The sequence below is a fragment of the Tympanuchus pallidicinctus genome, unplaced genomic scaffold, assembly GCF_026119805.1.
Source record: "Tympanuchus pallidicinctus isolate F22 unplaced genomic scaffold, pur_lepc_1.0 scaffold8, whole genome shotgun sequence".
Taxonomy (NCBI): Eukaryota; Metazoa; Chordata; class Aves; order Galliformes; family Phasianidae; genus Tympanuchus; species Tympanuchus pallidicinctus.
In genome coordinates this window covers 42269100-42296339 of record NW_026294802.1, presented here as the reverse complement: position 1 = coordinate 42296339, position 27240 = coordinate 42269100, and the positions used below count along the sequence as shown (strand labels likewise).

General features: G+C 35.0%; 1 protein-coding gene across 5 annotated transcripts in view; it reads left to right on the top strand.

The window, feature by feature from the left end:
- The window catches only part of POT1 (protection of telomeres 1), a 60711-nt gene that overhangs the window by 6220 nt on the left and 27251 nt on the right, over positions 1 to 27240 (top strand). For 4 of the 5 annotated variants that reach the window (XM_052667770.1, XM_052667766.1, XM_052667767.1 and 1 more), the window contains 8 exons: positions 140 to 271; positions 4258 to 4330; positions 5755 to 5840; positions 9587 to 9697; positions 10504 to 10551; positions 11760 to 11874; positions 21396 to 21526; positions 26445 to 26735. In XM_052667770.1, coding sequence (XP_052523730.1) covers positions 140 to 271; positions 4258 to 4330; positions 5755 to 5840; positions 9587 to 9697; positions 10504 to 10551; positions 11760 to 11874; positions 21396 to 21526; positions 26445 to 26735 — 987 coding nt within the window. The remainder of the gene's footprint in view (positions 1 to 139; positions 272 to 4257; positions 4331 to 5754; positions 5841 to 9586; positions 9698 to 10503; positions 10552 to 11759; positions 11875 to 21395; positions 21527 to 26444; positions 26736 to 27240) is intronic. The other variant, XM_052667769.1, reaches the window with a different exon arrangement.

Below are 27240 nucleotides of genomic sequence, written 5' to 3'. Positions count from 1 at the left end.
TCCGTCTGAAGTTTTTTAGTCATTTAATAAAGCTCTCCCTTTAGAAAATAGGTTTCCCCTTTTGAGTATGCTGCAACTAATAGTAACTCTTAATTTGATGTATTTGGGTAACATCAGGAGTCTGTTTCTTGTCGTTTAGATATCAGCTATGCCTGTTCAATTGCTAAAGATCATTAAAGGAAAACTTGAGACTCAGCTTCCAAGCCACTTGCAGAGGGAGGAATTAAAACATTTGCAAATAGGACTTGACCATACCAACAAATATTTCCAGGTAATTTACTAACAAAAAAATTTTGGTTTGCTTTGAGATAGCTCCTGCCTAATTTGTGAAGAGTCCCCACGTTTCAGCTATGTTGTTGACTTACTGGTGCTGTTTCTGTTCATCTGTTGCATATCTTTTTTGTCGGCAGTGTTGAACTTCATTGCATTGTTGCTATTGACTTGATTGGTTTGCAGTTCTTCCTCTTACCTAATTACAGTAGTATACAGAAGACTGCTAAAAATTGAGGGCTTTAGGGAGGGTGTAAATATGTATATTTAAATAGCAGTAAGCACTACTATGCTCCTTATAGATCATGTTTCTCTGTTACGACCTTTAACACAGTTTTCCTTGCTTGTATGAAGCAATTCAGTATCCATTTTTAAGTAAAGATGTCTCTGTGGCAATTACCTGCACCACAGTGCTAATAGTTTTGTTATTTATTATCAGTTGTGCACTATATTTCTCTAGGAGTCCCAAATATATTTCAGATTCAAAGTACAGTCGTAGTGAAGTGCAGAAGTAATATTTTCATTCCTAAAACAAATATACTATGTAAAATGCAGCATCAGTTCTTGAGGGTTTTCTTTTTCAACCTGTTTAATTTTTTGCATATATGCTACTGAAAATCCTGTTTATTATCTTTGGTACTTACAAGGCAGAAAGTCAACATTATCCCAAGCTTACCTTCTGACCACAATGAAAACAAATTCTGGAAAAAACCTTAGGCGGCTTGCATCGTAAAGAAAATGGCCCAAATATTTTAGAAACATAAACTGAACCAGTTTGTATGCAAAAAGAACATCTTGCTTCCCCACCTGTGTATTCCCAGGTCCAGCCCTAGTGCTTTTCTGACTCTGTGTTGAGTCAGTTCAGGGAAAAAAATTGCACAAGGCTAATCATATTAACAGTGAGAGGGTAGTTTTCACCTATTTTTGTTCTCTAGACTGATTCATTATGGTGTCAAAGAGATGCCAGCAGTACTGCGATTAGATAAATCAGAAAGGAGCAAAACTGCCTTTTTTGGAAGCGCAGCAGCGTGTGATAGGAGGTGATTTGATGACATAAATAAGAGTGATCCAGTCTCCGTTGGGTCTTGTAAGGGGACAAATGGAATTATCAATGAAGAGTGCTGCTTGTAAGCAGGGTTTTTATTCCTCAGGATATAGTTTTCTGTCTTCGTTCACCTGCAGGGCATATAGGCTTTCTTACTTTTAAAAGTTCTTTCTGCAAGAATGGTTGGACACTGACAGGGATTCTTGTTTGCAGAGGAAATACTCAAGTGGGCAGAAGTTGAATTAGAAAACGATTCTGCCAAAATAAATGTTTCCAATAGGTAAGCAGAATGATTATTAACAGACTAAGCATACATGTGATATTGTAATTGCTGGAAGTGCACAGAATCTTTCTCAGAATTTTGCTTGAAAAAAACTTCATGCTGCATGGATTAGTAGGTGACTGAAATGGCTTGGCATAAAAACAGACCAACTGCAGGACTGATAAAGCTTGTGCTAATACACCATTAAATGTGTTGGAGATTCCAGTTCCACAAGCCAAGCTTGAAGCAAGTGTGAGAATGCACTGATTGCAGGTTATCTTAGTGATGGCACAGCATGCTACTCCAGAGTTTCAAAAAATCTTTCTGAAGAATATGGAGTTTAATTTGAATTTATGGGAAAACAGTACAAAAAAGTCCTTACCTCCTCAGTTGAGCTGTGCCCTGACTGAACCTGATGCCACCTCCTGTTAACTTTCTGTCCTCTGGACTTTACCCTGGCAGCTGAACCAAAAGTTGAGAATGTGCTGTCATGTCCCTACAGCACTGCTACAGCTGCCAGGTCGGCTTTTGGACCAGACTGAGGAACTAGGCTGTGGCAAGGAGGGAGACAGATTCACTAGAGGCATAGCACATAAGCAGTGTGAGGATGAGTCTAGTGGCATATGGAATGAGGAGGGATTTGGAAGAAGTTTGTTGAGTTTTAATGTACAGTGCAAGATTTGTGGGGGAGGATTGAATTTGAGCAGGTTTTTCCAGGGCAAATTTTAGATAAGTTTGGAGCCCAGGGGTTTTAGGTGAATTAAGAAAGCAGTGGGTGGCATTTGTGCTGGGAAAAGGATTAGAAAGTAGGTGTTCAGGATACAAAGAAAACTGATGGGGGCAGGCAGTTCCACATAAGAATGGGGTACCAGAATCTGAGAAATCATTTGAAGATAGTGGAATGTAGGAGGAAAAAAGTGGAAAGTAAAAATGGCCAAAAAGCAGAGTCCCTTTCTCATAAATGTATGCTGTTTTTTAGTGGATTGAGTGTTCTTTACTAAAAGAACATCGTGTTCCTGAAATAATTTGGTTTTATTGCAGATTTCATTACAAGAAAAAAATCTGTGGAATTTCTTTTACTGGTGAATATAGTTCAAGACAAATAATGGCAGCAAGAACAATTGTACCTAGTAATTGCAATTCCAAAGTTGTGATTTTGAGAATGAGTGAAAAACCTGTCTTTAAGTATTCATACACAGATCTCAAAACATTATTCTGCGGATGCTGATTGCTAAAATAAATATTTGATACTGCAGTCCCTCTACAAAATGTAACAGTTTTCCTTGTGAAAAGCAGGAGCTTAACTGCTCAAGACACGTAGTCATAGATCTTTGACCTTTATTTTGGTCTTAAGTTATTCCTGCTGTCTAAGAAGCAATAAAGCAATATGGTAAATATTAAATTAATTCAACATAGGGTGCTTTGTTTGTTTTAGTGTAGTAAAACTTGTATGCTTTGGGTTGGAAATGGAGAACTTGTGAATTTTAATTCTTTATAGAAAATAGTCAAATAAGCTATGTTGAATTTTATTTGGATTCTTCCTTAGTTAATTTGTTACTATAGTGTTAACGTTACTCTGAAAAGCCTCTGCAATAGCAATTCACTGCTGTATATTTTATCTTAATGTGGTTTAAGAGGTGTTTACTAACATTTAAATAATGTTTCCCACAGAATACGTGCATTATAAAATCACAGTGATTTACCTGACTGTTGTCTTAGTGTTGCCTTTGTGCAGTTACTGGTGATTGCATCTGTTGTCTCCTTACAAGAACCTTCTTATTTTATTTGCTGTCTTGTTTTATAGTTCTCTTAGATGTTCATAGACTCAGTTTTCAAATTTCTGTATTTTTCTTCATTGAACCAATCTCTGTGATTTTATATTTGAGGTAGATATAGTGCTTTATCTACCATACTGTGTAGAAATACGTTTGGCTGACATCTTTGTTTCCGTTGAAGATGAAACTTTATTGATGAGGTGCCATGTTTCTGAAAAGCAAAATGAAAACCAACACATTTGTTCCAAAGGAAAGTTAACAAAAATTGCTACAGTTTGCTTCAATGCAAGTTGGAAATTCACTGTAATGATTGAATACACACACACATACATAAATTTGCATCTTTTAGAGCATTAGTGTTATTGATAAATCAATATATTGCTGAGTTTCCAAGTTTTGTGATGCGTTCTTTGTCATCCCAACTATTTTTTATATTACAGGATATTGTTTATCTCTGTGTCTTTTATCTCTTGACTGTGATTTCATTTGAATATTTATGTTGTAATCCTTTGACAATAATTTGATGTAAGGTTTTGAATGTTCTATTTATTTTAGCAACTTTTTAGCCTTTGTGCAAAAAGTGTAACTGTTGTGTTAACGATGTAAGCAGTAAAAAGGTATACCATAGCTACAATTTCTGTTTACTATCCAGGCCATAGCATCTAAGTGATTTAAACTTGTGCTATTTCATTCATAGTGCTTCCTTTAAATCTCTAGAAGCTCATTTATGCTGGCTTGTGCATGTTTCACCAATTAAAACAAAGAAAGATATGTTCTCTTTTTTTTTGTTTTTAAGCTTATAGACATTTCATTTGTTATCAGTGCATCGGTAACCAATAGTTTGATTGTATGGTCCCAGTTCATATATTTATATATATGTATTTAATTTTGTTCTTACTTTTTAGGGAATAGTTATTCTTTCCTACCCACTAACAAAACTTGGAGATGGTACAGACTTTTTCAAGATTGTTCTTCAAGGTACTCCATCTAAATACACTTTTATTTTTGCTAGACTTCTCAACCTTTTTTTTTTTTTTTTGTACATTATACTGTTCCACCACTACTAATTGCTTTGTTTAGTATTCAGTAAAAGTTTTATACTTGAAACATGTTCATTCTCCATAAAAAATAGATTATTTTAAACTTTTCCATATAGGCTATATGTTATTTGGATTTACGGTTGAGTTCTTGTTACAGAATCTTTTAAAATACTTTTCAGAAAATTCATTAGTTATGAGTACAGCATATTTTTGAATTACTTATCATAGAGAAGGTCTAAGAAAAATTCAGAGTCAACAGTTACCCAGTGTATGCTATTTCAGTACACATTTGATATAGATCAGTATGCTAATTTGCAGTACATGTGTTGCATTGCTTTAAACTAACCAGTTCAGAAAGGGATTTTGAGATGGTTTTGAGGAGCTTGCCATTTCCTTGAACTTCTTTCTCAGCTTCTTCTTTCTGTTAGGGAATCATCACTTGCTCCTTATGAGCCTTTTGGAATATATAAATTCTGTGTCTGTGACCCAACTGTAGGCTGAGGAGTTCAAATCCTACATGAAAATGCTGCTTGTGATTAGTGTTACCAAAGGTGAATGAAGTTGATGAGAACAAAGTCGTTTATCTTCTGGCTTTGGGGTTACTGAGGACGGCAACAAAACTTCTCAAGTCGTGCTAATTTCACAAGGCTTTTCAGGAAGGTTAAGAGTTTTCATATATTCTGCACAGTCTCAAAAATAAGTTCACACATCTAAATCATTAGTGTTATTTCTGAAATGATAACAGCTAGAATAACCTTCTAAAATAACTTGATGTCTGTTTCAGTCTATCTGAAAGACTACTTACTTGATAGAACCATGCAGTGACTTGGTTTGGAAGGAACCTTAAAGCTCATCCCGCTCCACCCCTTCTGCTATGGTCAGGCTGCCCAGGGCCACATCTGTCCTGGCCTTGAACACTTCCAGGGATGGGATACCCATAACTTGTCTGGGCAACCTATGCCAATGCCTCACAGCTCTCTGAGTAAAATGATTTCCTCATAATATCTAAATCTCACCTGTCTGAGTTGAAAACAATTCCCTCCTGTCCCATTGTTATCTGTCCATGTAAAGGGTTGGTTTTCCTCCAGCTGATAAATTTCCTTCAAGTACTGGAAGACCACAGTGTCGTCTCCCCAAGAGCCTTCTTTCTTCACCTCTCTCACCATGCTGGCCACCATCCAGATTGTTGATCTACCTATAGTTAGCACATAAACCCAATTGCACAGCTATTTATGTAATTTTCTGTTTGTAAATTAATTGGAATGAAAAATGTTATGTTCTGTAGATGTGTTTATTTTGGAAGCCTTTTCCCATTGCTGTTTTAAAGAAGGAATGATAATTGGATACATTTTTTTTTCCTAGATGACACATGCTCAAGGATTAACAGCCTCAATGTTCTAATATATGGAAAAATGGCAGAGGATTGTGCAAAACTTACACGTAATGGGGTAAAATATATTCACTTTTTCTTATGTTATGGACTGTTTTCCAGAGATGTTTTTATTTTGTCTTCATATAGCTATTATCAACATTAGAAATAGTTTATTCAGTCTGTTCATATTTATAATTATAAACTTGAAAAAAGTATTTGTTTATGTAAACTTTTTGACAGTAATACTGAAATAGAGCAGTTCTTTTTGTCTGTCAGTGGTGTTTCCTTTACGTAGCAAGAAAAGGATTGAGAATATGGATGAAAGAGAAGCTGTCCATTTATGCTTCTAAGTCAGATGTCTTGCCATACTTTTGTAAGATTTTAAATTTTAATTGATTTAAGGTTTAAGTTACACTAAAACTTTTCTTTTTTATAATTTGAAGCTACATGCACAGGCTTTTTTTATTGTGTATATTGCTAGCATCTTACTTCATTAGAAAAGAAAGCTTGGTTTTATAGTTCCGGGGTAAAGGACATTGGCAAATCAGTCTGAGTTTGATGAGAGTGTGTTGCAAGCTGAAAACAATTACCTCAACTTAACAATTTTGATTAGATTGCCTGTCAGTTTGCTGACAGATAGCCTGATATCAACCTGAAGTATACTGTATGCTATGGGCTCATGTTAGTGCTTTATTATTTATGGTAGAAATTCATATTGAAGATGGAAAGTTATTTAGTAAAGAAAACTGGTTTTTGTTTTCAGGTTCATAGAAATATTTTTATGAGCAACAATTTAAGGCTTTCTCAACCATGGAAATAGGAACGATTAAGTTAAAATTTTATCAAAGCTTTTCAGCTCATATAATAGAACCACAGAATATCTTGAGTTAGAAGGAGCCCACAGGGATCATCAAATCCAACTCTTGGTTCCATACAGCATCACCCAGAACTCAAACCATATTTCCTGAGATGATTGTGCGAATGCATCTGGAACTCCAATTGGCTTGGTGTTGTGATCACTTCCCCGGAGAGACTGTTCCAGTGCCTAGCTACATTTTCAATAAGGAACATTTTCCTACTCTCCAGTGTGGTCAAGTATGCTTGGAATTCAGTTGATTTGAAAAGGCAGAAATTTCAGCAGAGAGGAGAGCCTATTAATTTGACCTTGAAATTGATGCACAGCTAATTTGAGCCATATGTGTGAACCTGGGGAAACGATACAGAGGGTCATCAGTCTGGATGGTAATCTGTGCAGGTCAGAGGGTGTTAAGTTGTACAGGAGATTCTGCTATGAATCAAAGCCTGGTTTTGATGTTTGTCTCATGCCATGCTGTTCTGCTTATGAGGAAGCAAAATTGTTTCTGACAGGTTCTTGGCAATACCAGGCAAAGTATTTGCAGGTAGGCCAATAATCATATAGGGAAAGAAGAATTGAATTCACCCAACTGGTAAAAGGGACCTCTGGCCATGCAGCGCTCCTTCCCAAGCAGCCTTGATCTGAGATGTTCTCTTTTCAGTGTCTAGCCATCATGTTGAGCCTAGGGTGGCTCTGCCTGTGTCCATGCCTTCTGGTCACATGGGGAGCACAGATACAAACAATTTGCCTGTGCTATCTGGGCCAGCCACACTCCTTCACCAGGTACTTAACGACCAGTTAAGGCTCTGACCTAACAGTTCTCCCACATGTGCAGAAGAAACATACCTTGAAGATCAGCAGTCAGTTTGGGACAGAAAAATCTTTCTTTTGCAAATCTTAGATTTGTATGTGAGATAACAACTGTCAGTCTTTATACAGATTCCTGCATTCCAAGAATTTTGGCAGTAATTCCTGGTTGGGAGGTCTTTGAATTAATTTGCTAAATATACAGGATGCAGAATTTTTAAATACGAGGAACTGACTATTTTTATTGTCCTGATTAAAACACACGTAAAAGGCCCTGAGCAGCAATGAGAGGGTAGAAAGATGGGTCCCAGAGAGTGCTATAGGAAACAACAACTCTTAGCAACCCTTCAAGTGGTAGTAACCACCAATGATCTATTATTGTTCACATGAAAAATCCTCAATTTATTATCAACCTGTGTACACACTTGAGTCTATGTAATACTAAAGTTCCTCCTGACAAAGGAGAACAAGTCAAGGCAGCTCTGCAGAGCTCCAATCCTGACTCAGCAGCCAAGTCCCAGAGCCTTATGCCTCCTGTAATCTAACAAAATGCTGAAACAGGAATAATGCATGAAGGTTAATTGCAGTGTTGAAAGAACACCATGAAAGAGCATCAGTAACAGAGAAAGGAAAGATGTGCTGAACTTGTGTTCTGAAAAAAAAAAAAACCACAAAACAAAAAACCCTTAATTTTCTTGAAGTGTGTGTTTCTGTATATTGCTTCTGTCTGTATATGAAAAGAATGAAACAACTTTAATGTACAGTAGCTGGATTGTGTGTTTCATGTGCAGAGAATATTAATCCATGTAATTGTTTTCACCTGTTTTAATCTATTTAGTTCTGAGTACATCTTGCACTTAGGTGACTTGCAGTCACCTATCTTGTAGTCAAAATACGCATTTTATTCCTATATATGGCACTAGTTGGAAATAACAGTGGCACTAGTTTTGTGTATCAAACTGTCTGATCAAGAAATCTTTTTTGCAGGGTGTTTTTGTTTGTTTGTTTGTTTGTTTGTTTTTTACTGTAATGATTATATTGATAAAACCCAAGGTAACAGCCTTCTTTTTTTTAAAAAAAAAAAAGATATGGGGCCCTTTATTATTGAGGGCAGCGTTATCAGATTGCTGACATAACTAAAGGAACTACTGTCATGCAATATTAAACAAACTGTAGCTTTAATCATGTATATGTTGCAGTGCATATAATATATATATATGTTGTAATCAAATAAAAACATGAACAAAAGTAATTCATAAAAAACTTCAGAAAGTGCTTTTGGTAGAAGCTTGGATTAAAAAGACACCAAGACTAGTATGGTAGTTCTCAGGTGTGTTTGTATGTGTGTGGAAGGTTTTGCAAGAGCAGGTATGTTGGAACAAGTCTGCTGTATTGTTCTGACAAGAAAGCATTTGACTCTAAAGGAGCTTTGTTTTGTATCGTAGTTCCTAGCATTGTATTTCTTTTGGTCAGAAATACATTTCTTAACATGTCTATCTCCTAAATGTGTTTTCCTTCATCTGTCTTCTCTCTTTTATTTATGTATTTTTTTTGTAAGGTTGCTACTAAAAGGTGATCTTCTGCAGGAACTTAGATCTTTTTCTGCTTAAGTAATTCTTTTTCTTCTTTGCTTTGTGATGTGTGAGGAATTTTGTACCAAAAGTGAGCATGCAGCAGCAAATGGATTTGCCTCTTGTGCCAGAAGAGGGACATCACAGAAGTTTGTAGCATCTGTTTTGCGACCCAAAATTTAGTCATTTACTTAACTGTTGGACACCTGAGGAATAAATTGGAGGATATTGATCCAATTAAATTGAAAGTATCTATGAGAAGACTGTCTTTGAAGTGAGGCTGTAATACACTAACAAACAACCACTAAGAAGGAATGCTTTCTCAATATTAATTGGTTGTGTGACTGCTTTTTTTGGCTTAGTTAATTTTATGCAGGAAAGAGTCAATGTTCAGTATATTTGAAGAGTAATGATTCTCTTTGAATTAGAATTAGGGTAAAATTGCTACGTAAAGGAAATTAAAGGCAATGTTTGGAATTCTTTTTTTAACTGAATGTCTTCAGACTTGAGAGTGAAATTTGGCATTAAATCCTCTTTTAGACATAATGTCATGCACAGCACTCATCTGTTTATCACCTGTCTCCGTAGGACACCTTTGTGGTTTCTGGATTTAAGGTGACAGAATCTCCTACAGCAAGAGAAGATGGTAGACATGCTTGTCACCTGCAGGTGTCTGAAGAAGCTGGATCAGCCATTTATGTAAGTGGGTGCTTAGATTTTTTTTTAACCTCTTTTTTCCAAATACCATCATTAAAATTATGCTTTACAATAGACAAAAAATCTATTGGAATTTGAAGTGCTGCAGATTATTACAGCATAACCATGAGGAAATGATCTGGACACATTTGTGTGTGTGCCTACAGTTATGTAATACATTCTTCCATCCATTTTGTCAAAGTAGTGTATGTGGATGAAACATTTGTATTTATCTCTGATGGATGAGAATGTGTGTTATCCTTTCTGCCCAAGACTCTCTAGGGTCTGGATGATGATTGTGTGCCTGAAAATCCTTCATGGTAATACTCTGTGCAGAACAGTCCATAGCAGTGAATAACATTTTGTAGTAGATGACAAACGAGAGCACAGTGTCTGTGTCAAAGTATACGATATAGAAGTGATGCAAAGTGTTGCCAGATCCAAATTATCTTGATCTTCAAGGTAAATTTCTACCTGCTGAGCGCAGGAATTTGACATTAGTTAGAGATAGCTCCTTAGAACTTTCTGAACTGCTCTTGCACATAATGGAAGAGAATAATGCATATAAGGTAAAGGGTGGGAGAGGAGTTTCTGCTTCAGAAACTGTTGTTTAAAGTTGCTTTTGTCTGAGTGTAATCAGAACAGATATTGTTTATTGTGTAGAATAAAGTTTATTAGATTCAGAGGTGTCAGAAGTGATTCCAGTAGCAAAGGTGTTTATTGCTGCAGCTGTATGAAATGTTACAATATTTGTGCTGCCTTCATTTTTGTAATCAGTTAAGTTTGTGTTTGTTTTTTTTTCTCCTCAGATTTGTACACAGCCAAGCATAACTCCTTTTTCAGAAACTACATCTGCAGTGAGTTTATATTTAGGATATTTTTTAAGAGGGGAATTTTTTAAAAATTCAAGATATTTTTAATATAAGGTGAACTGCATGTAAATAAGAATATGTAGAATTCTTTTTCTTTCCTGTTTTACATCCATGGTCCTATTCTGGCAGTCATTGTTTAGCTTTTATTTCTACAAATGGCATGCCTTGAAAAGAGGATGAAATATGAGAAAGTAGTATTTCTGCCACAGTTTCTGTCTGGTTCTCAAAATAAGCTACACATTGGCTTAGGAAATATGAATAAATAAAGTAACTTCCATACCAAAGGAGGTTGTTTTTTTTTTTTAAAAAAAAAAAGGTTAATCTTCCTTTGATTAAAATCAGACTTTGTGTTTTAATATTTTTTTAGGTTTCTGCTAGGAAAAAGCCTTTACCTATCTAAATTACAATTCTACAGGAGGTAGTACTTTAAAGGCCTAAAATTTGATAGATGATATTTAATTGTTCTTTATCATCAGGTTAAAGATTTAGTACTGAAGATAACGTAGCTTGACTTTGTATTAATTACCTGAGAGTTTTATTTTTTTCCACAATTCAATCAGTAAAATGCAGTTTTCAGTCAGTTTGGGAGAACTTGTGTTAAGAGATTCATGTACTGTAATCTTAAGTTAAGAAGAGAGTTGTCCTTAGATAGTAGAAATTAGTCCTTGATTTCTTTTAATCCTCTGGCAGGTGTGCTATTACAGTATAAACTTACATATAACTGTGAGAAGTAAGATGCCCAAAGTGGTTATTCTGTGCAGCAGTGCTGCCCATATTAATTTAAAAATAATTTGTGGCTTTAAAAAGCCATTTGGATGGATGTGTTAATACCAGCCTGTAAAAAAACACAAACAAACAAAAGAGATTATTATGATGACTTTCATCTTCTTATTCTTCTGTCTTCACTTTTGTGTCTTACTTGCACCTACTGGCTGACTAGTTGGTTGTAAGAAATGTTTCACAGAAGAAATGGAATGAGGTTTGCTTTTTTTGTATGTGAATGAATGAATAAAATTCTGAATAGCATTTAGAAAATCGTAAGTGAATAAGCTAGGAAAAGAATAGGTAGCTTTTAGTTATTAAGAAAATTAAAAACATATCTGAGTCTGAATGGTGTTAAAAGCACAGAATTCTAGATGAACATTTGCATAATTTTTTTTCTTCTGTCCCCTAATTTTACCATGCCTTTCTAGTCTGTTGCACCAAAATACGTGTATACTCCTTTGAACTGCTTGAAAGATGGGACTGTAGTGAATTTGTACGGCATTGTGAAATTCTTCAAGCCTCCTTATATAAGCAAAGGAACAGGTATGTACTACTTTCAAAAAAATTTAACATCTCTTTTCACAGAACTAAATTCATAGTTATTTCTGTTACAATTGATCACAGAAGTCTGGTGATCCTTTGGCAGTGGTTCTCAGATAACATCAGATAACATAGAATAAGTGATGGATATCTGAGCCAGTGTAGGCAGACTGGTGCAGATAGCAAGTGAAGTAAATATTTATCAGGCAGATGACAAAATTTGCTCCTAGAAAACCATTCCCTGTACTCTTAAGAAATGTTGGTGAGGCAGTGTTATTTCTCAACTGTGAAACAAAAAGCGAATCTGAAGAACATAGGTAACTGAATTTCAAGCATTAGAATTTAAAAATAGATGTTCATTTAGGAATGGGACAAGTGATGGTCCATCTGTTTTGTAGCAAATACAGTGCATGTATTTTTATCCTCTTGAAAATAAATAAAAATGATTATGTATTTTTATATACTAATTTATACACAAAACTTATTAAAGGAAATTATACACTGCAAATGTTTCAGATGAAAGTCAGTTTTTGATTTGTATGGTAAGAAATAAACAGTTTAACATTTTGCTATTTGATCATTTCTAAAATCTTCCCTTGCATTACCTGTGAGGAAAAACAAAATCTTCCAGTTACTCTTTTCTTTTTCAGCACATCTTATATGGGGGCATATTAGAGAAAGGAGGAAGGCATTTGGAGAGTAATCTGTCAATTTTGGGTGGCAGTATGATGGTTTTGTAATGCAAACCTGTGGAACTTTTTTACATATCTAGAAAAACAACCAGGAATATCTGTTTAATCTGCACTATGTCTAGACATCTTAGTATTCATTTTAATTTAGTAATTACTTTTTTAGATTTACTGATCTGTAGGCAGTTCTCATTTTCTGAATGGTCGATGAATGCGGCCTGCTGTTACAGAACCCCCTGCCCAAAGACTGATTAAATTCAGCTATTTGAGCAGTGAGTTGTCTTTTCTGAGAAACAATGTTATATACATCTTAATTTTTTCTGATTGTGAAAAATGTTTTCTTTACAGTGCTGGCAGTGGCAGGTTACCTTCCCTCTTCTCTTAAGCATTCTAATTCTTTTTATAATTTAGTTGTTGAAATAATTGTTAAAACCTCACCAAACCAACAGAAAGGCCAGCCTTGGTTTCTAGTACCTCTTAGTGATTGACAGACAAAATAATTGTAAATCAGTGCCTCTGTAAAACAAGCTCTATCAGTTTGTTTAAAAACATGCAGAGCTGAAAAATTGTTTAAAATTGACTTTGTAAGACATTACCTGATGCTGTTCTTTGCAACTATAGCTCTCTAAGGCAGATGAAAGATAATAAATTCAAGTGATAAATTCAAGCTACTGCCTTCCCAGGCAAAGAATATCACATTATACGATTTATTGTATATGCATACTTGGACTTCATTTTGAGACAAATTATTGTGGGGAGAACACACTTGCAAGATTCTTTTAGGTTTCATAGCTACAAGTCTGTGTGCACCAATAAATGGAAAGTGTGTGTGGTGCTGGGGGAAGTTATTTGTCCAGGAGCAGTATGTGCCAGCTTGCCAGGAGGTGCTGGTTCATGTTATAGTCTGCAAGTAGCCTTCACATCAAAGCAACCTGTGGACCTTTCAAGACTTGCTCCATTAGTAGTTCAAGACAACAGGCAACTGAAGCGTTCCGCCATGCAATAGCAGAAACTCCATCAACTGCTGGTAGGTGGGAGAAATACAAGAAGGCTGTCAGTCTTATTTTTATGGAACAGAGCAAATACCTTGCACGTTTTGACAAGAGGAAAACTTAGTTCAGTTATCAATGGAAGGCGTGTGGCAGTTTGTTCCACTGAAGATTTACTTCATGATGTGACATTCAGTGACAACACTGAAGTTCCACTATGGAATTGCATGTTCCATTAGACTAATTGAAAAGTATGGGTGTTTTCAAAGTACTGATGTGGAAGGTACTCTATATCAGCCCATTAAAAAAGTAAATGTTCTTGTTCAGCTTGAAAGTACTTCTTTTCTATTTTGTGTGTGTGTGTATATGTATCTATATATGAACATACATATCTATATATGTATGTATGTATACGTATATGTATATATACATTTATTTTTTGACAAATGTGATTTTTTGTGTGCTCATGCTCTTTCTGTAACTTTATTTTAAAGAAGGAGGATGGGAGGGAGAAGAAAAAAACTAATTGAAACCTAAGGCAGCATTTTAACATTAATTATGCTCTAATATACTGCTTAAAGATTAAAAAAAAAAAAAAAAAGGTTAAGGAGAGAGTAAAGGAAAAAATAATTTGAGTAATTTAATGTCATTTTTAAAAAGAAACAAGGGCTGAGAGATGAAATAACTCCAGTATATGAATGAAGTATATTGCATATAGAAAAAATCTGGTTACATTTAAGTCTGTCAGCGTATTTTGTAAGTACTTCTTATGGCATAGTAATAGAACATCTAAGTGTTGTGTTCCGTGCTTTCACTCAAGAAACTCCCCCAAAAAACAGAACAGAAATGTTTGTTATACCCAGTTGTTTGTTTTCATCACCTTCAGTGAACCATAATACAGCACTTCACTTCAGCACAGGTCTTAACATTTTTTTTCAAATATTTGTTGTGTTTACATACAGAGTTTTTTTATTCTTTTTAAAGGTAGTTAACTAATATGAGGGAAAAGTAGATTATATTAAGACGTTGTTTTTTAAAATCACTAAATTTTCATGTTATTCATGGATAATTTCAGATCCTCCTAAGATTTTACAAACTTGATACATCTGGAAATGGGTGACTTCATTCTTGAAGATTCTTCTGTAGAGTTTTGTAAAGTGCTTTTCTCACTGTGAGTTTTCTTACTGTTGCAGTTGTGATTCATTTCATACTTCATCTTGAAAATCTCTAAAACACTTTTAATTGATTTTGGTTTTTGTGTAAAAATGTTCTCAGTTAAATATTTCAATTTTTGCATGATCCAGGGCTCTGCTTGAGAAGGTATAGAATGCTTTGATGATTGCTCTGAGTTGCCAAGGCATGAAATAGCTCTTGTCAGAAAATTCTGTAGTCACATTAGGTCTGTCACAGTCCTGCACTAATACCTTCTATTTCTGACACAGTGTTAATGGAATCATATAGCTTTAAGCTTGTCCCTGCTGGAAGTGTGGGTGGTAGAGCCACTCTTGCTTCATCCATCTGGATCTTTATTCACTATATGGATATTCCCCTAGATACGTTTCTCCGTACGTGTATTAGAGCTTAAAGCTGAAGCTTTACTTCCTGTTCCCACTGAAAGCAAGTGGTACCCAATTTACTCTTGTCATTTTATAATTAAAGCATCCGTTTAGCCAGATGCATCTCATTGTTACTGAAAGTTTGAGTACCTCTTAAGTGCAGCACCACGTTATGAATAAGCTGCATTAAAGCATCTTTCATTGGATTATTTAGTTTGGACTTCAGCAGTATCAGTGTGTTTCTGTGCGTATATTGGAAATAGATAAGTGCATAATATATGTATGTTCTCAGGTTGTTTTGCTTTCCCTATTTTGTTGCACATATTTAGTAACTTCGCTGGTTCAGCTGTTCAGTTTTAGACTGTTCTCAGTAACACTGGAAAACTTTATTCATGATTAGTGTATTTTTGAAGAGAGAATAGCTTGCTACAGAAAAATCTTTTTTTAGTATTGCAATATAAGAAGCAGAAGGTAATCTTTGAAGTCTTTCCTTACCAGCAGCCTTTTTATCATTTTTGTGGGAAGAAGTTATTGATCCAGGACAGTCGATTTTGTAAACTTAGAAGTTTGTGAATATATATGCAGTTGACCAAGAGGGGATTCATAATTTAATCAACGCTTCCTACCTTTAAAATTGATTTTACGAGCATATTTGTTATGGACTGCTGAAGTCCTAAATAAAACCAAAATAAATGCATTTAATCAATAAGTACTGAATTGCCTTTTTACATTTACAGAGCTTTTGCTGCAGTTCTTTTTTTTTTTTTTTTATGACTGTAAGTGAAACTGCTTTTTTTTTTTTTCTGGTATTGCTACTCTGTGCAGAGTGCTGTCTTTCTGAGCATGCTAATGACTACTGTAATAGTCCAAAGAGGAGTACAAATGCTAATGCATTTTATAAAACAAAATCTGTAATGCAGAGAGCAAGCTTGAGTTGCCGTAGCAGTTGAGGAAACTTTGGCTTTTCAGTGACCGTTAAAATTACACAGACAACACATTCATGTTTTATGCTATTTTAATTTAGAGCTCAGAAGCTTGAAGGTTAGCACCCTCCATATTGTTAGTGTAACTTTCTATTGATGTTGACTTGGAATTTTACTGATTTTCAGATAGTCCTTGTAATAATAATGAATTCCTTTTGTTTACTAAACTTTTTTTATAAGCGCTGTTTCACTACATGATTGTGTTTTGTTCTCTTTGTTTTATTTAACAAGGTGAAATGAAAGACTTCATCTTGTAAAATTACTTTAACTATTAATTTGGTGTTTTGAAAGAGCCTTAAGGAGTTAGTCTAAAAGAATATGGGGAGCATGTAAGGCAGACAATTCACTCTATGCTTCCCATTTAAGTGGCTTCTCTCTCCTAGTTATTTTAAGAAGTGCCAATCCTGAGGTGTTACAAGTGTCCTTGTAGGTTAACTGTCCATTCCTGGTTGTCCATCACATGCTGTTAACCTCCAAATAATTACTTTCAATAAGTATATTGAAAAAGAAAAGAGAAAAAAAGAGAAAAGATGCAGTTTGGAGTGCTGCTATTGTAAGACCAATCCTTTTGCTGAGTCAGTATAGTATTGAAACTTGATAATTTTCTACCATTCAGATGACTGTACTATGCCTGTAATATGTTTTTATACTGCTTGAGCTAAGGTGTTGCTTCAGCTGACCAGCTGATAACTTCTCTGAACTGAACAGTACAGAACTTGCTTATTTAGAAGTCCAGAATTTAAATTTTGCTCTGGGTGTTTGCAGGCACAATGCAACTCTGAAGTCCTTGTCTTTTACTGGAAGCAGATATTGTAGAATATAATAGTTATGACTCAAAGCAAGAACTTGAATTGTTGCACTGTTGCACTGTTCATGCTGCCATAATGATTGTTCCCTCGCTTTCCTTCTCTGTTCACTTTTAACTTTTTGATTTTGCAAGACTACAGATCTGTGAAACAGTAAGCTTATATAGTTCTTACTATTTTACGCATCAGGACAATTTCAGGTGACTGTCTTTTATTTCAGACTTTCTTAAAAATTCAGTTGTACTTTTTAATAGCTAGGAGACTCATTCCATAATCGTTTTGTTCATTAAAAAAACTGGTTTTGGCCTGCAGATCCTAAACTGTTGAAACTTTAAATTCATTTGTGCTGTTAAGAATGATTTCATTATTCATTTTGTTAGGGAAATTCAGCCAGTAAACAGTTATCAGTATTTTGGATTTACTTTCAAAACAATTTAAAACCTTTGCTATTTAAAATGTTCTTGATCTGGATGTGATATAATATGCAAGTAACAATCAGTAAGTTTTTTAACAGCTTAGATTTTATGCATCTGTGTTTTTTTTTTTCATTAAGGACGTCAAACAACTCTAGAAACACGAGATTTTTTGGTGTGTGTGTAATAAAACTCCAAGCCAATTAGCAATTCATCACATTGAAGCAATTAACTAAATTCAACATTCCCTTTAATGCTTAACAGAAATCTTCAGCCATCACAAAACAGCTGTGGTGAGAAGAGATCTCCACAGGTCATCTTATGCAACACACAGGGCCACCTAAAGCTGCTTGCCCAGGACCATGTCTGGATAGTTTTTGAGTATCTCCAAATATGGGGACATCAAACAAGTTAAAGCATTTTAAAAGGTTAAAGCAATCTTTTGTAGTATATAAATGTGCTGAGCTTTAGATTTATTTTGCCTGCTTTTTGAAAGGTATCTGGTCCATGGCCCTTTTGTGAGACAGTAAGTACAATAAGGCAGGGAGGCAGTGAACCAAGTGTGGTTAGCCACACTAATTTGTGAGAGCTGATTAGAATGTGAGATTTTTTTATGCCAGCAGGGTTATCTGATGGAGGTCATCTTGGCTGGGAGACAATCTCAAGAAACAAACTTCAGTCACTGACTGGCAGACTGAGGAGCTACAGGCACTGCTTCTAACATAACTTGTAGCTGATCATGTTGTGAAATGGGGATCCTGGACTGGGAGGATGCAGAAACTGCAGAGCTCTGTAAACTCAAGTGTGTATGCAAGGGGAAGTGGGAGCAGGAGGAATGTGGAAGAGATGGGTAAAAAAGAGTGCAAAAGGGCCGCATGTAAAACAGAGCTGGTCAGTATACCTGTCTGGCTGAGCCTTGCAGCTGAAGGCTGCAGTTTGTATCCTCTTATTTTTCTTAAATCTTTCAATTCTCAGCTTATTCACACTCCCACTCCTTTGTGTACAAAAGCTGCAAGGTGAGCCTGAGATCCAAGAAGGGGTGCAGTGCAGATGGAGGGGCTGTGCCTCTGCTTGAGGGATTTGTGAATCTGTGGCTGGAGAAGGCATTCATGCTCTTCACACTCTTCACTTCACTTAGGTGTCGCATTTTTAAACTGAAGTGTTATAAGTAAATTACCAGTGGTGAAATTTCCTATAAGAGAAGAAAATTGTCCCCAGTGTGTAAACTTACTTTTTGATAGTTTGGTAACTGAGTTTTTCTTTATTGGGAAGTATGTTGTGAAATAATCAGAAGTTTGAGCAATTACATTTATGATGTTGTTTCATCTACACTAGGACACTATCTTATTATTTAAATTCATCAGTTCTATCTAGAGTTTAACTTACCATTTGTACAGAGAAGTAAATTCAATCACTGAACTCTCATACTCCTTTGGAAAGCAGAAAGTAATTTTCACATTCCGTATGGAAAAGGAGGGACAGATGACTTTTTCTTTGTTCACCTTCAAAAAGAACTTTCTAGTTCAGGATTTCTTTAAAAGAAAATCAGTCCTTATGCTTTGTTCTTGAAGAAAATTAGTTAGATTTATTGTAGAATTGATGTTTTGAGGTCTTTCTTGAGAATGAAAGACTACAGTCACAAAAACAGAGAACCTATATTATGTAGAAGGTCTTCTCTGATTGTTTCAAGTGCAGTATTTTATACTATTTAGAGTAGGAAGGATACTGATCTTCAGGGTGTGCTAGTTGCAAAGAAAATGGAGGAAATGTGTTCACTTCCTCCCCCCCCCCTCTTAAATAGGCAGCTGCAGGTATATGAAACTGACTGGGTTGTATAATCACAGCTTCAAACAGTAGCAACAATTTTAGTGTGCTGTGGGCTTGATATTTCACTTTGGATTCATGGTTGAATTATATCAATGCACTGTAATGTGCTATCGTGTATCTGTACAGAATTGTAAATCAGTGAACCATAAATTTTTCTTCTTTATAGCTGATTTTGCCCTTGTCTCTGTGCATCTGACCTGTTCAACTTAACCCAGAGAAATAAAACAATCAGTATTTGGATTACAGTAGTAAATACTTGCAGTTTCATATCAGCCACTGGCTATACTTTATTCATATCTGCTTATCCTAGCACAGAATATTGGATTAGATGATACATAGTATTGACCTTGTGTCTTTTGTGGGAGTGTGCAAAAGAATGATGCTTAGCAACCTCTTCGTGCAACAGATCAGAATTTATCAGTGTGAGAAAATATTTGAGAGGAAGAGAAGCATCCATTTTATGGAAGTACATCAATTTTTGTTTCTGGAGGAAAATTAGTTTTGTTTTTCATCTTAGTAAGCCTTCAGTGATTTTTGTTCTTTGAACAATCATTCTGATCAATAGAGAATTTGAACTTTTAAGTTTACACGATAGTAAAATTTAGGGATGTATTTGCTGGATACAGTGGAGTATTTCTTTTGAAAGCACAGTAAGTACACAAACAAGCATGCATTCTAATTCACTGTAACATATCTGTTGTCTTCAAGTTTGGGGAATTTTTCACTGTGAATTTACTCATGACGATCATCCACTTTTGATTGCATTCCTGTAGTTTTTTTGCATTACACTAATCTGTTAGTTTCAGTAGACTGATAGTTTTCTCTTTTTCAAAGCTGCCTAGAACAATTTATTTATGTTTGTATCTTTATTAAAAATAATGGGGATTTTATCTGCTTTGTTTTAATGCTTACAGCATCTTTGTTCAGTTCTCATATTTTTTTCTTTTTTTTTTTTTTTTTTTTTTTTGAGAGAGAGAGAGATGGGGAAATTTAATTCATTAGCAGTTTACATAAATGTTTAATTACTGCTTCAGATATTGAGAAACAGAGAAGACAGACATTTAAACTCTTAGGGAAGATTTGTTTTCCCAAGCTCATCTTCACTGTAGTTCTCTCTCTTTGTAGTCTCCAATCTCCTTTCAGTTCAAACTTTAGAGTTCCAACTTCAGAAGTTTTAAACTATCAATTATTTATTACTGTTAATTTAATGCCTAAAAAGTGTACTTCTTGCTGGAGGATCTTTACTAGCTTTATTAAAGCCAAAATATTGTGTACCTTAATGTATAGTTAAAAATAATAAGTTAGGATGCAACATTCTACAATTTTTATCTGCTTAAAAAGTTGTAATTTAGCTCTGAAGTGTAAGTTTCAGTAAAAGCCAGCATAATAAATAACCAAAGGAAAAGTACTCCATCTTCTTGATTAAAACTAATTAGGATAAGATTTGCAAATGTTTGAGGTTCTGAACATATAGCTGAGTTAATACTGGGTGTTTGAAAAGTTATGAGGAAAGTTAACCAGCTACCATACCAAGAAAGAGCAACTGCATGCTCAGTGACTTCATATATGGCACAGAAGAATAGATGTTCTTCTTTAGTGTGAAATGGCAAATAGAGTTTTGTTTTATGTTGTCTGTAAATACTGTCCTGTACTGGACTGTTTTGTTCTGTCCTGTTTGTTTTGCTTTGAATTTGATTTTGTGGGTCATAAATAAAAATAAAATTCTGTTATGAATGTTTACCCTTAAAAGGGCAGGTTCCACGTTCTTACTGTACTTTCTATTAATTACCTTGTGACTGTGTCCTTGCAGAAAATACCTTGTTTGCATATTTGGGGCACAATTAATGCTAGATAACTTTTATAATTTGCTTTTAGAACTTGTTGAACTCACTGCATCTTCAGAAAATAGTGAAAACAAGTCTTCGAAAAGAATTGGATAGTGGACACACATCCTCATACTATAAAGAAAATCATTGGAAGTTTAAAAAAATAGCACACCTGTCAAGTACTGGGGAAAATGTTTTGTGTGTTCCTGGCTCACAGACCTGTGCTTGACCACACATTTTGTTTTCAGTTACCTGTGTTAATTATTTGCATGGTTGGCCATTTGCCAGTTGTTCTGCTGCTTTAACTTTGGGAGAATTGCAGTGACGACTGCAGAAAAGATTTGTCCGTATCATTGTTCACTCCATCTATAACGTCTGTATACCAGTAGCTTATGTAATGTCTATTATTCATTCAAACACTTTCATATTTTACAGATTATTGTTCAGTCGTAACACTGGTGGACCAATCGAACGTGAAGTTAACATGCACTCTTTTCAATGGAAATCTAGATTCTCTACCAAAAATTTACAAAAATGGAGATATTGTTAGGTTTCATAGAGTAAAGGTAGGTATTGGGTATTTTGTTCTGTTTTTAATGTGTTGTGGTTGTTGGTTGGTTGGTTGTTTTTGTTTTTTTTGCAGTGAAAGAACTGTAGGAAGAATATAGTTGTTCGTATCTTGAAATTCAAGTTTGAAGGTAGAGGATAAAACAGTCTGTTGATAAAATGAGTGTGGTTTAGGTGTGAGCCAAAACAAAACCATCAAATTCTTAGAACAGCAACAACCAAAAAATCCAGTGTTCTATAGATGATTATGTCAACTCCTGAATGACGTCTTCTGTTTTGAGACTCATTTGTTCGTGCATATTCTAAATACCTAGAGACAGAAGCTAGCTAACCTGTTCCTGCTTAGTATAAAGCTTCTTTGAAGGCTTCTTTGTGTATAATTCAAGTAGAATTAAGCTGTAATGAGGTTTTGATGCTTGTGTTGCTTATCAGTACCATATGTGTGGTCAGTCTTGGAAGTTCATAGATTTTTCAGCGAGGAAAATCTAATGCTTAATTTCAAATTCTCTCTGAATCCTGTAGGATAAGCATTACAAACATACTAGTTTCTGAAACTCAGTGGAGGTAAAAATATGTTTCTTGTGTCTGAAGTAAAACTGTGTTTTATATGTGTGTGTATATATATGTGTGTGTGTGTGTGTGTGTGTGTGTGTGTGTGTGCGCACAAAAAAAAGGAGAGAGTAACGCTTAAAAGAACTGAAAAATTGCATGGGCAGTAGGTAAATAATGGATTATTTTTGAGATGTGAAGTACAGGCTAAGAAGTCCACTTTCATGGAGGTGTTATGTATGCATCTCTGTTATGCAAATCTAACAGTGTTTCAGCTCAACTACTGATAAAGCAAAAACAAGAAAACCTTATTCACCTGATTTGGAAACAGCTTTTTGGGTGTTGAGCTGAAATACTTCTCAACTGATTAATCATTCTTCAGGATTGTGTCAGTATTTCAGTAATGTTCCAAACTCTGTTAACGTTCCCCACGCACAGCTTTTTTCGTCACTGCTGAGCTCGTTTAGGTGGTTTCCAGCTCCAACACTTCCAGCTGCCCACAATCCATATCCCTTCAGATCATAAGCTTAACAGCATGTCTAATTACTTACTAATTTAAAATGATCTACAGTTAGTTTAAATAGTTATATTTTTCTGGACAGGCATGTTTTGACTATCTTGAGATAACTGTAACTTTGCAAGTTTTGTTCTCCATTCTGAGCAGGTAAAAAGCTGGTGTAGGAGCCTGTTGACAGCTGTTTGGAGATGTGGGAGTAGGGTGGCCTCTTCTTTACTTTCAACTATAGCCAGTTCAGGATTTATGATCGCTGTGTAACACAGTTCTCAATAAAAACATGAACAAAACAACAAACACTAATTAGAATTCTGAGTATGTCTGCAATTCCTCATTCACTGTCTTCACATTTTGCTTTCCAGCCTTTTCACCCTCTCATAGCTTACCAAATGGAAAGCAGAGGTTCTAGCCTGTCACAACTATGTTTACCAGGGAGAACAGATATACATATTCTTTACAGTGTTTATTCACATTTCTATGTTCCAGAAATGCTTTGAGAGACTTCCAGGGAATTGATGTTGATAGCAAAAGCATTTTAAAAATGGCTGCTCTGGGCTACTTCACAGTAGCAGAGGTGTTAGCAAAGTCCTGGAGGAGGTTCTGTTGGTGTTACTCTGGATTGAGAATAGTTTTATTTGCTCAGTATTTATTTAAGAGAATTAATATTTTAAATGTCTTGTTAGTTGGGTTGAGTGATAGTCCAGTTTAAATTACATTTCTGTTAATATTTCTTGAAATACATTTTTATGATGTCTAATGATGATGCTTCATGAATTACAATGCTTAGTGAATTACAGTCCCATATTTGGGCCTTCAACCATAGTCAGTTCTGACAGTGTGGGGATCTTTTTTGCCTCTTACCATAAAAGCTAGGCCTGCAGTCTTTCTAGTTCCCCTTTATTTTTTTGGCAAAGAAGGAAGTATTTCAAGTTTCTTTCATTTTTTTCTTCTTCTATATGGATGCTCTTAATAAATTAGACTTAATGCTTACTACTTGAGCTGCTAAATGGAGGGAATGGTCATCCAGCTGCTACTGGCTAAATCTGTATGATTTTATCCTCACTTGACTTTGAGTTTTGGCTTGTGTTCAGCATTCTTAGCATTAGACAAACCCTGCCACGATGATAGAATTGTTCATTTCCTCATCGACCTTTCTTTCGTATTCCTTATTATCTCCGAATGATTCTTGAACAAGAATTTATTTCCATGCTCTTGGTGAAGTGAATTGCTGTTTTATTTCTATTTCAGTGTTTGGGGATTGGAGAGCAATGAGATTGAAATAAACCAGAATACACTTTTGAATACACATCTGGTTCAGCTTGTTCTCTTTCAGTCATTTATTAGTCACTGGACATTTTTTGTTGACTTTTTTTTCCAGGATGTGTAACATTATTGAGCACTTTGCATTTTCAAAACACTGTATTCTTTGATATCTAATACAGTTGTGAGTGTATACTTCTACTACTCAGACCCTGTGTAATTGTAACTCAAGTTGAATTCTTGAAATGTGAATATTGATTAACATAATGAGATGACCTCTCATTGTAAACTCTACTTGCTTGACTTTCCCAGCATAACACAACCTGTAATAATTGTGATTAAAAAGATGAAAAATCTTTACTCGCTGACCTATTTCATTATATTGCTACTATTATCTTTTCATGCTTTGACTTCTGTACCTAGGTTGAAATTAGTGCAACAAATGAAATTGGAGTCTTAAAGATGACAGCTTCTTCATTGCACGTCACTTGTTTGTTACCACTGACTTATCAGTCATGTACTGCATAGGAAGATGTTCTGTAGAAATATGAGTAGTGGAATGGGTATCATAAAATGATTGCATCATGAGCTGAATTGTGCTTAAATAGACAACAACTGTGTCATTCCAGGACTTTGGAATGTGTATGGTTTACAGTTTTAATGTTCTAACTTCAAAGTTAGATGGAGGAAAACAGCGATTAAAAAAAACCCTCTCTATCAAGTGCATATTCAGCTGTTCAGATTCACAACATAAACACAGTGCTCCTTTGAGCAAAAGCACTTAATAGCCATGATACATGTGACTATACCATCTGTGTAGGTCAGTCAGTTCAGTAGAGTAAGATATGTTCTGCTAGTGAGTTTCAAGGCTGTTTGCTTGTCAAGAATGGAGCGATACTTAGCAATCTGATTATCAGACATAAGAAGCTTGCCTTCATAAATACAGCAGAGTCAATCACACATCCTTTCTAATATCCCTGCTAGTTCTGTCTCTGTTCTTGAGCATCACTTTCTGTAAACTCTGTAATACTTAAGGCAACATTTGTTCCATTATATTACTAACCCTGGTCTAAACCAGTTTGCCATTATTTCCAGGAGCACTCACTTTTGCACTTGCGTAGTGATTTTCTTGTCTCTGTATTCTCTCTTTCATTTTAGTCAAGATTGTCCCATTAACATTGGTTCCTTCTCTTACTACCTGGTGCACTATGGAAAGTACTGAGAGACCAGTGCAGAATTATATGCTCAGTCTTCATTTCTAGTCAGCTCTGACCATAGTTGTCAAGTTGTAAAGCAGAGGAAAGCAAGTTTATGTCCTATAATACATAATGTCAAGATGTTTTAACTCTAGGCAATTATAGTCTTCTTCCAAAATTAGAAGTTCTTAGAATTTCACATGTTTTCTGAAATTTTTGTTCTGAGTTGTATTGGATCAAGTCACCAATCCTGTCTTAAATACCTAAGGATTTTTCCAAAATGTAGTTATTTATTGCTTTATCCAAATTTTCTCAAATATACTGGGCCACTTTCTCTGTAGAATATTTCTAAAATGGTATCATAATACCTGCTGGTTTTCAAATGATAACCAAAGCAGAAGTTATTTAATCTGGTTTAGGTATGTATTCTTTGTACATGCAGTTCTTGTGGACATCATGTTTTCTGAACTGGTAAAAGAAATTTGCAATGTATTGTTGATTGTTTCCTTTAATTTGTGTTTAATTACTACAGAAATTTCAACTGATATTTTGTTGTTATATTTAAACATGTTGAAACAGCTTAATTCATACGAGCACACAGATTATTTATTGTCTTACTTTAAATTGCTTGTTTAGTTCTTTGCAGCTGAAGCCATGTGTGTACTAGGAGTACAGTATTAAAATACAAGGAAATGTAATCTACGTACAATATTATCCAAACTTGTTTAGACTGTCATGACTATACTGGGTGTGAGAAAACTATTTAAAAAATATAAGAAAATAGTGAAAATTTGTTTTACTTCTCTAACAGGGTGCATTTTTTATTTGAATAGAATTAGTGACAACTTTCAGACTTTAACAGCAAAATCAATCTCTGGATATGATAGAAAGTGAAGGTGCAGGCTCAATTGTCTGGCACATTTCTGAGCAATAACTTATTAAATTAGTAACAATTCAAAAATATAATTTTTTTTGGTGCTAGAGTACTGGTTTGTCTGTAGGTATCTTAAGCTAACCTGTCTCACAAATGACATTCAGAAACCTGGATGCAATTTCAGTCAGCTAATTTTAGTTTTATGAGAATAGGTCAAAGCAACTGTTAGAAAATCAAGGTTTGAGATTTCTGGATGCTAAAAAGATTTTGAGACTTGTGAGTGAATTAGTCTACACTGATGCTGATCTTAGTCTGCTTCTTGAAATAATTTTTGATGTTAGAAATTCCTCCTTACATGCTTTGCTTATTTGTTAGCATTAATTTGCTTTTTTCTTCTTACTTCGTCTCTTCTGCTGGCACCAGGAATGAAAATGAGTAGTGATCCATTATTGATGCATATGATAAAACAGAAGCGTAAGCATACTTCAGTGAAGTACAATCATTTTTTTCATGTTTTCTTGTAGATCAGGGAATACAATGGACAAATGCAAGGAATTACCAGTGCAGGATTTGCATCCTTGACATTTGATGGAACTGTAGGAGCGCCAGTAGTTCCTCGAGCTTCTAGCAAAGTGTATACCTTCATAGATGAAGAACAGAAAACAGTAGAAGAATTACGTATTTGGGCAGCCAGTAATCTTTCTGTCTCTGGACCAGAAGCAAAATTGTCTGATGTTAAGCCAATGATGTTCTTCGATCTCACTTGTCAGCTGGTAGGGAAGGCAAAAGTGGATGGATCATCTTTTCTTCTGAAGGTAGATTTATTTTCTTTAAGTAATTTTTTATATTGTTATGTGGATTAATATGTACAGATTAAGGAAATGTATGATTCTGTACTATTTTGTTTCTGTGGAGACAAAACAGGAATCTCAGTTCTTTTTCTCTAATTCATTTATTTTGAAAGTTTTTTAAGATGGCATTGGTATGGATGGTAAGTACTACAAACATTTCTAGGTAAATATTGTAAGATTTCTTAAAGTTGAGAAATAATTTTTGGTTTTGAATTGTAACCTTGTTTTCTACTCAGTAGCAATTATTGCTTATTTTTCTAGATGTACAGTATATAAGTAATTCAGTACGTGGTACTCTCTAGAGCTCTACGTAGCTTCTTAAGTTACACATGAGCACTTTGGGGGATCATTGCTTAATGAAAGCACAGAATATAAATGCCACACAACAGGAAAGTACTTTCTGAGGAGTGATCCTTAGCATCAGCTAAATATAAACTAGCTCTCCTTATTTTTCTTGGTTTACCTCCCT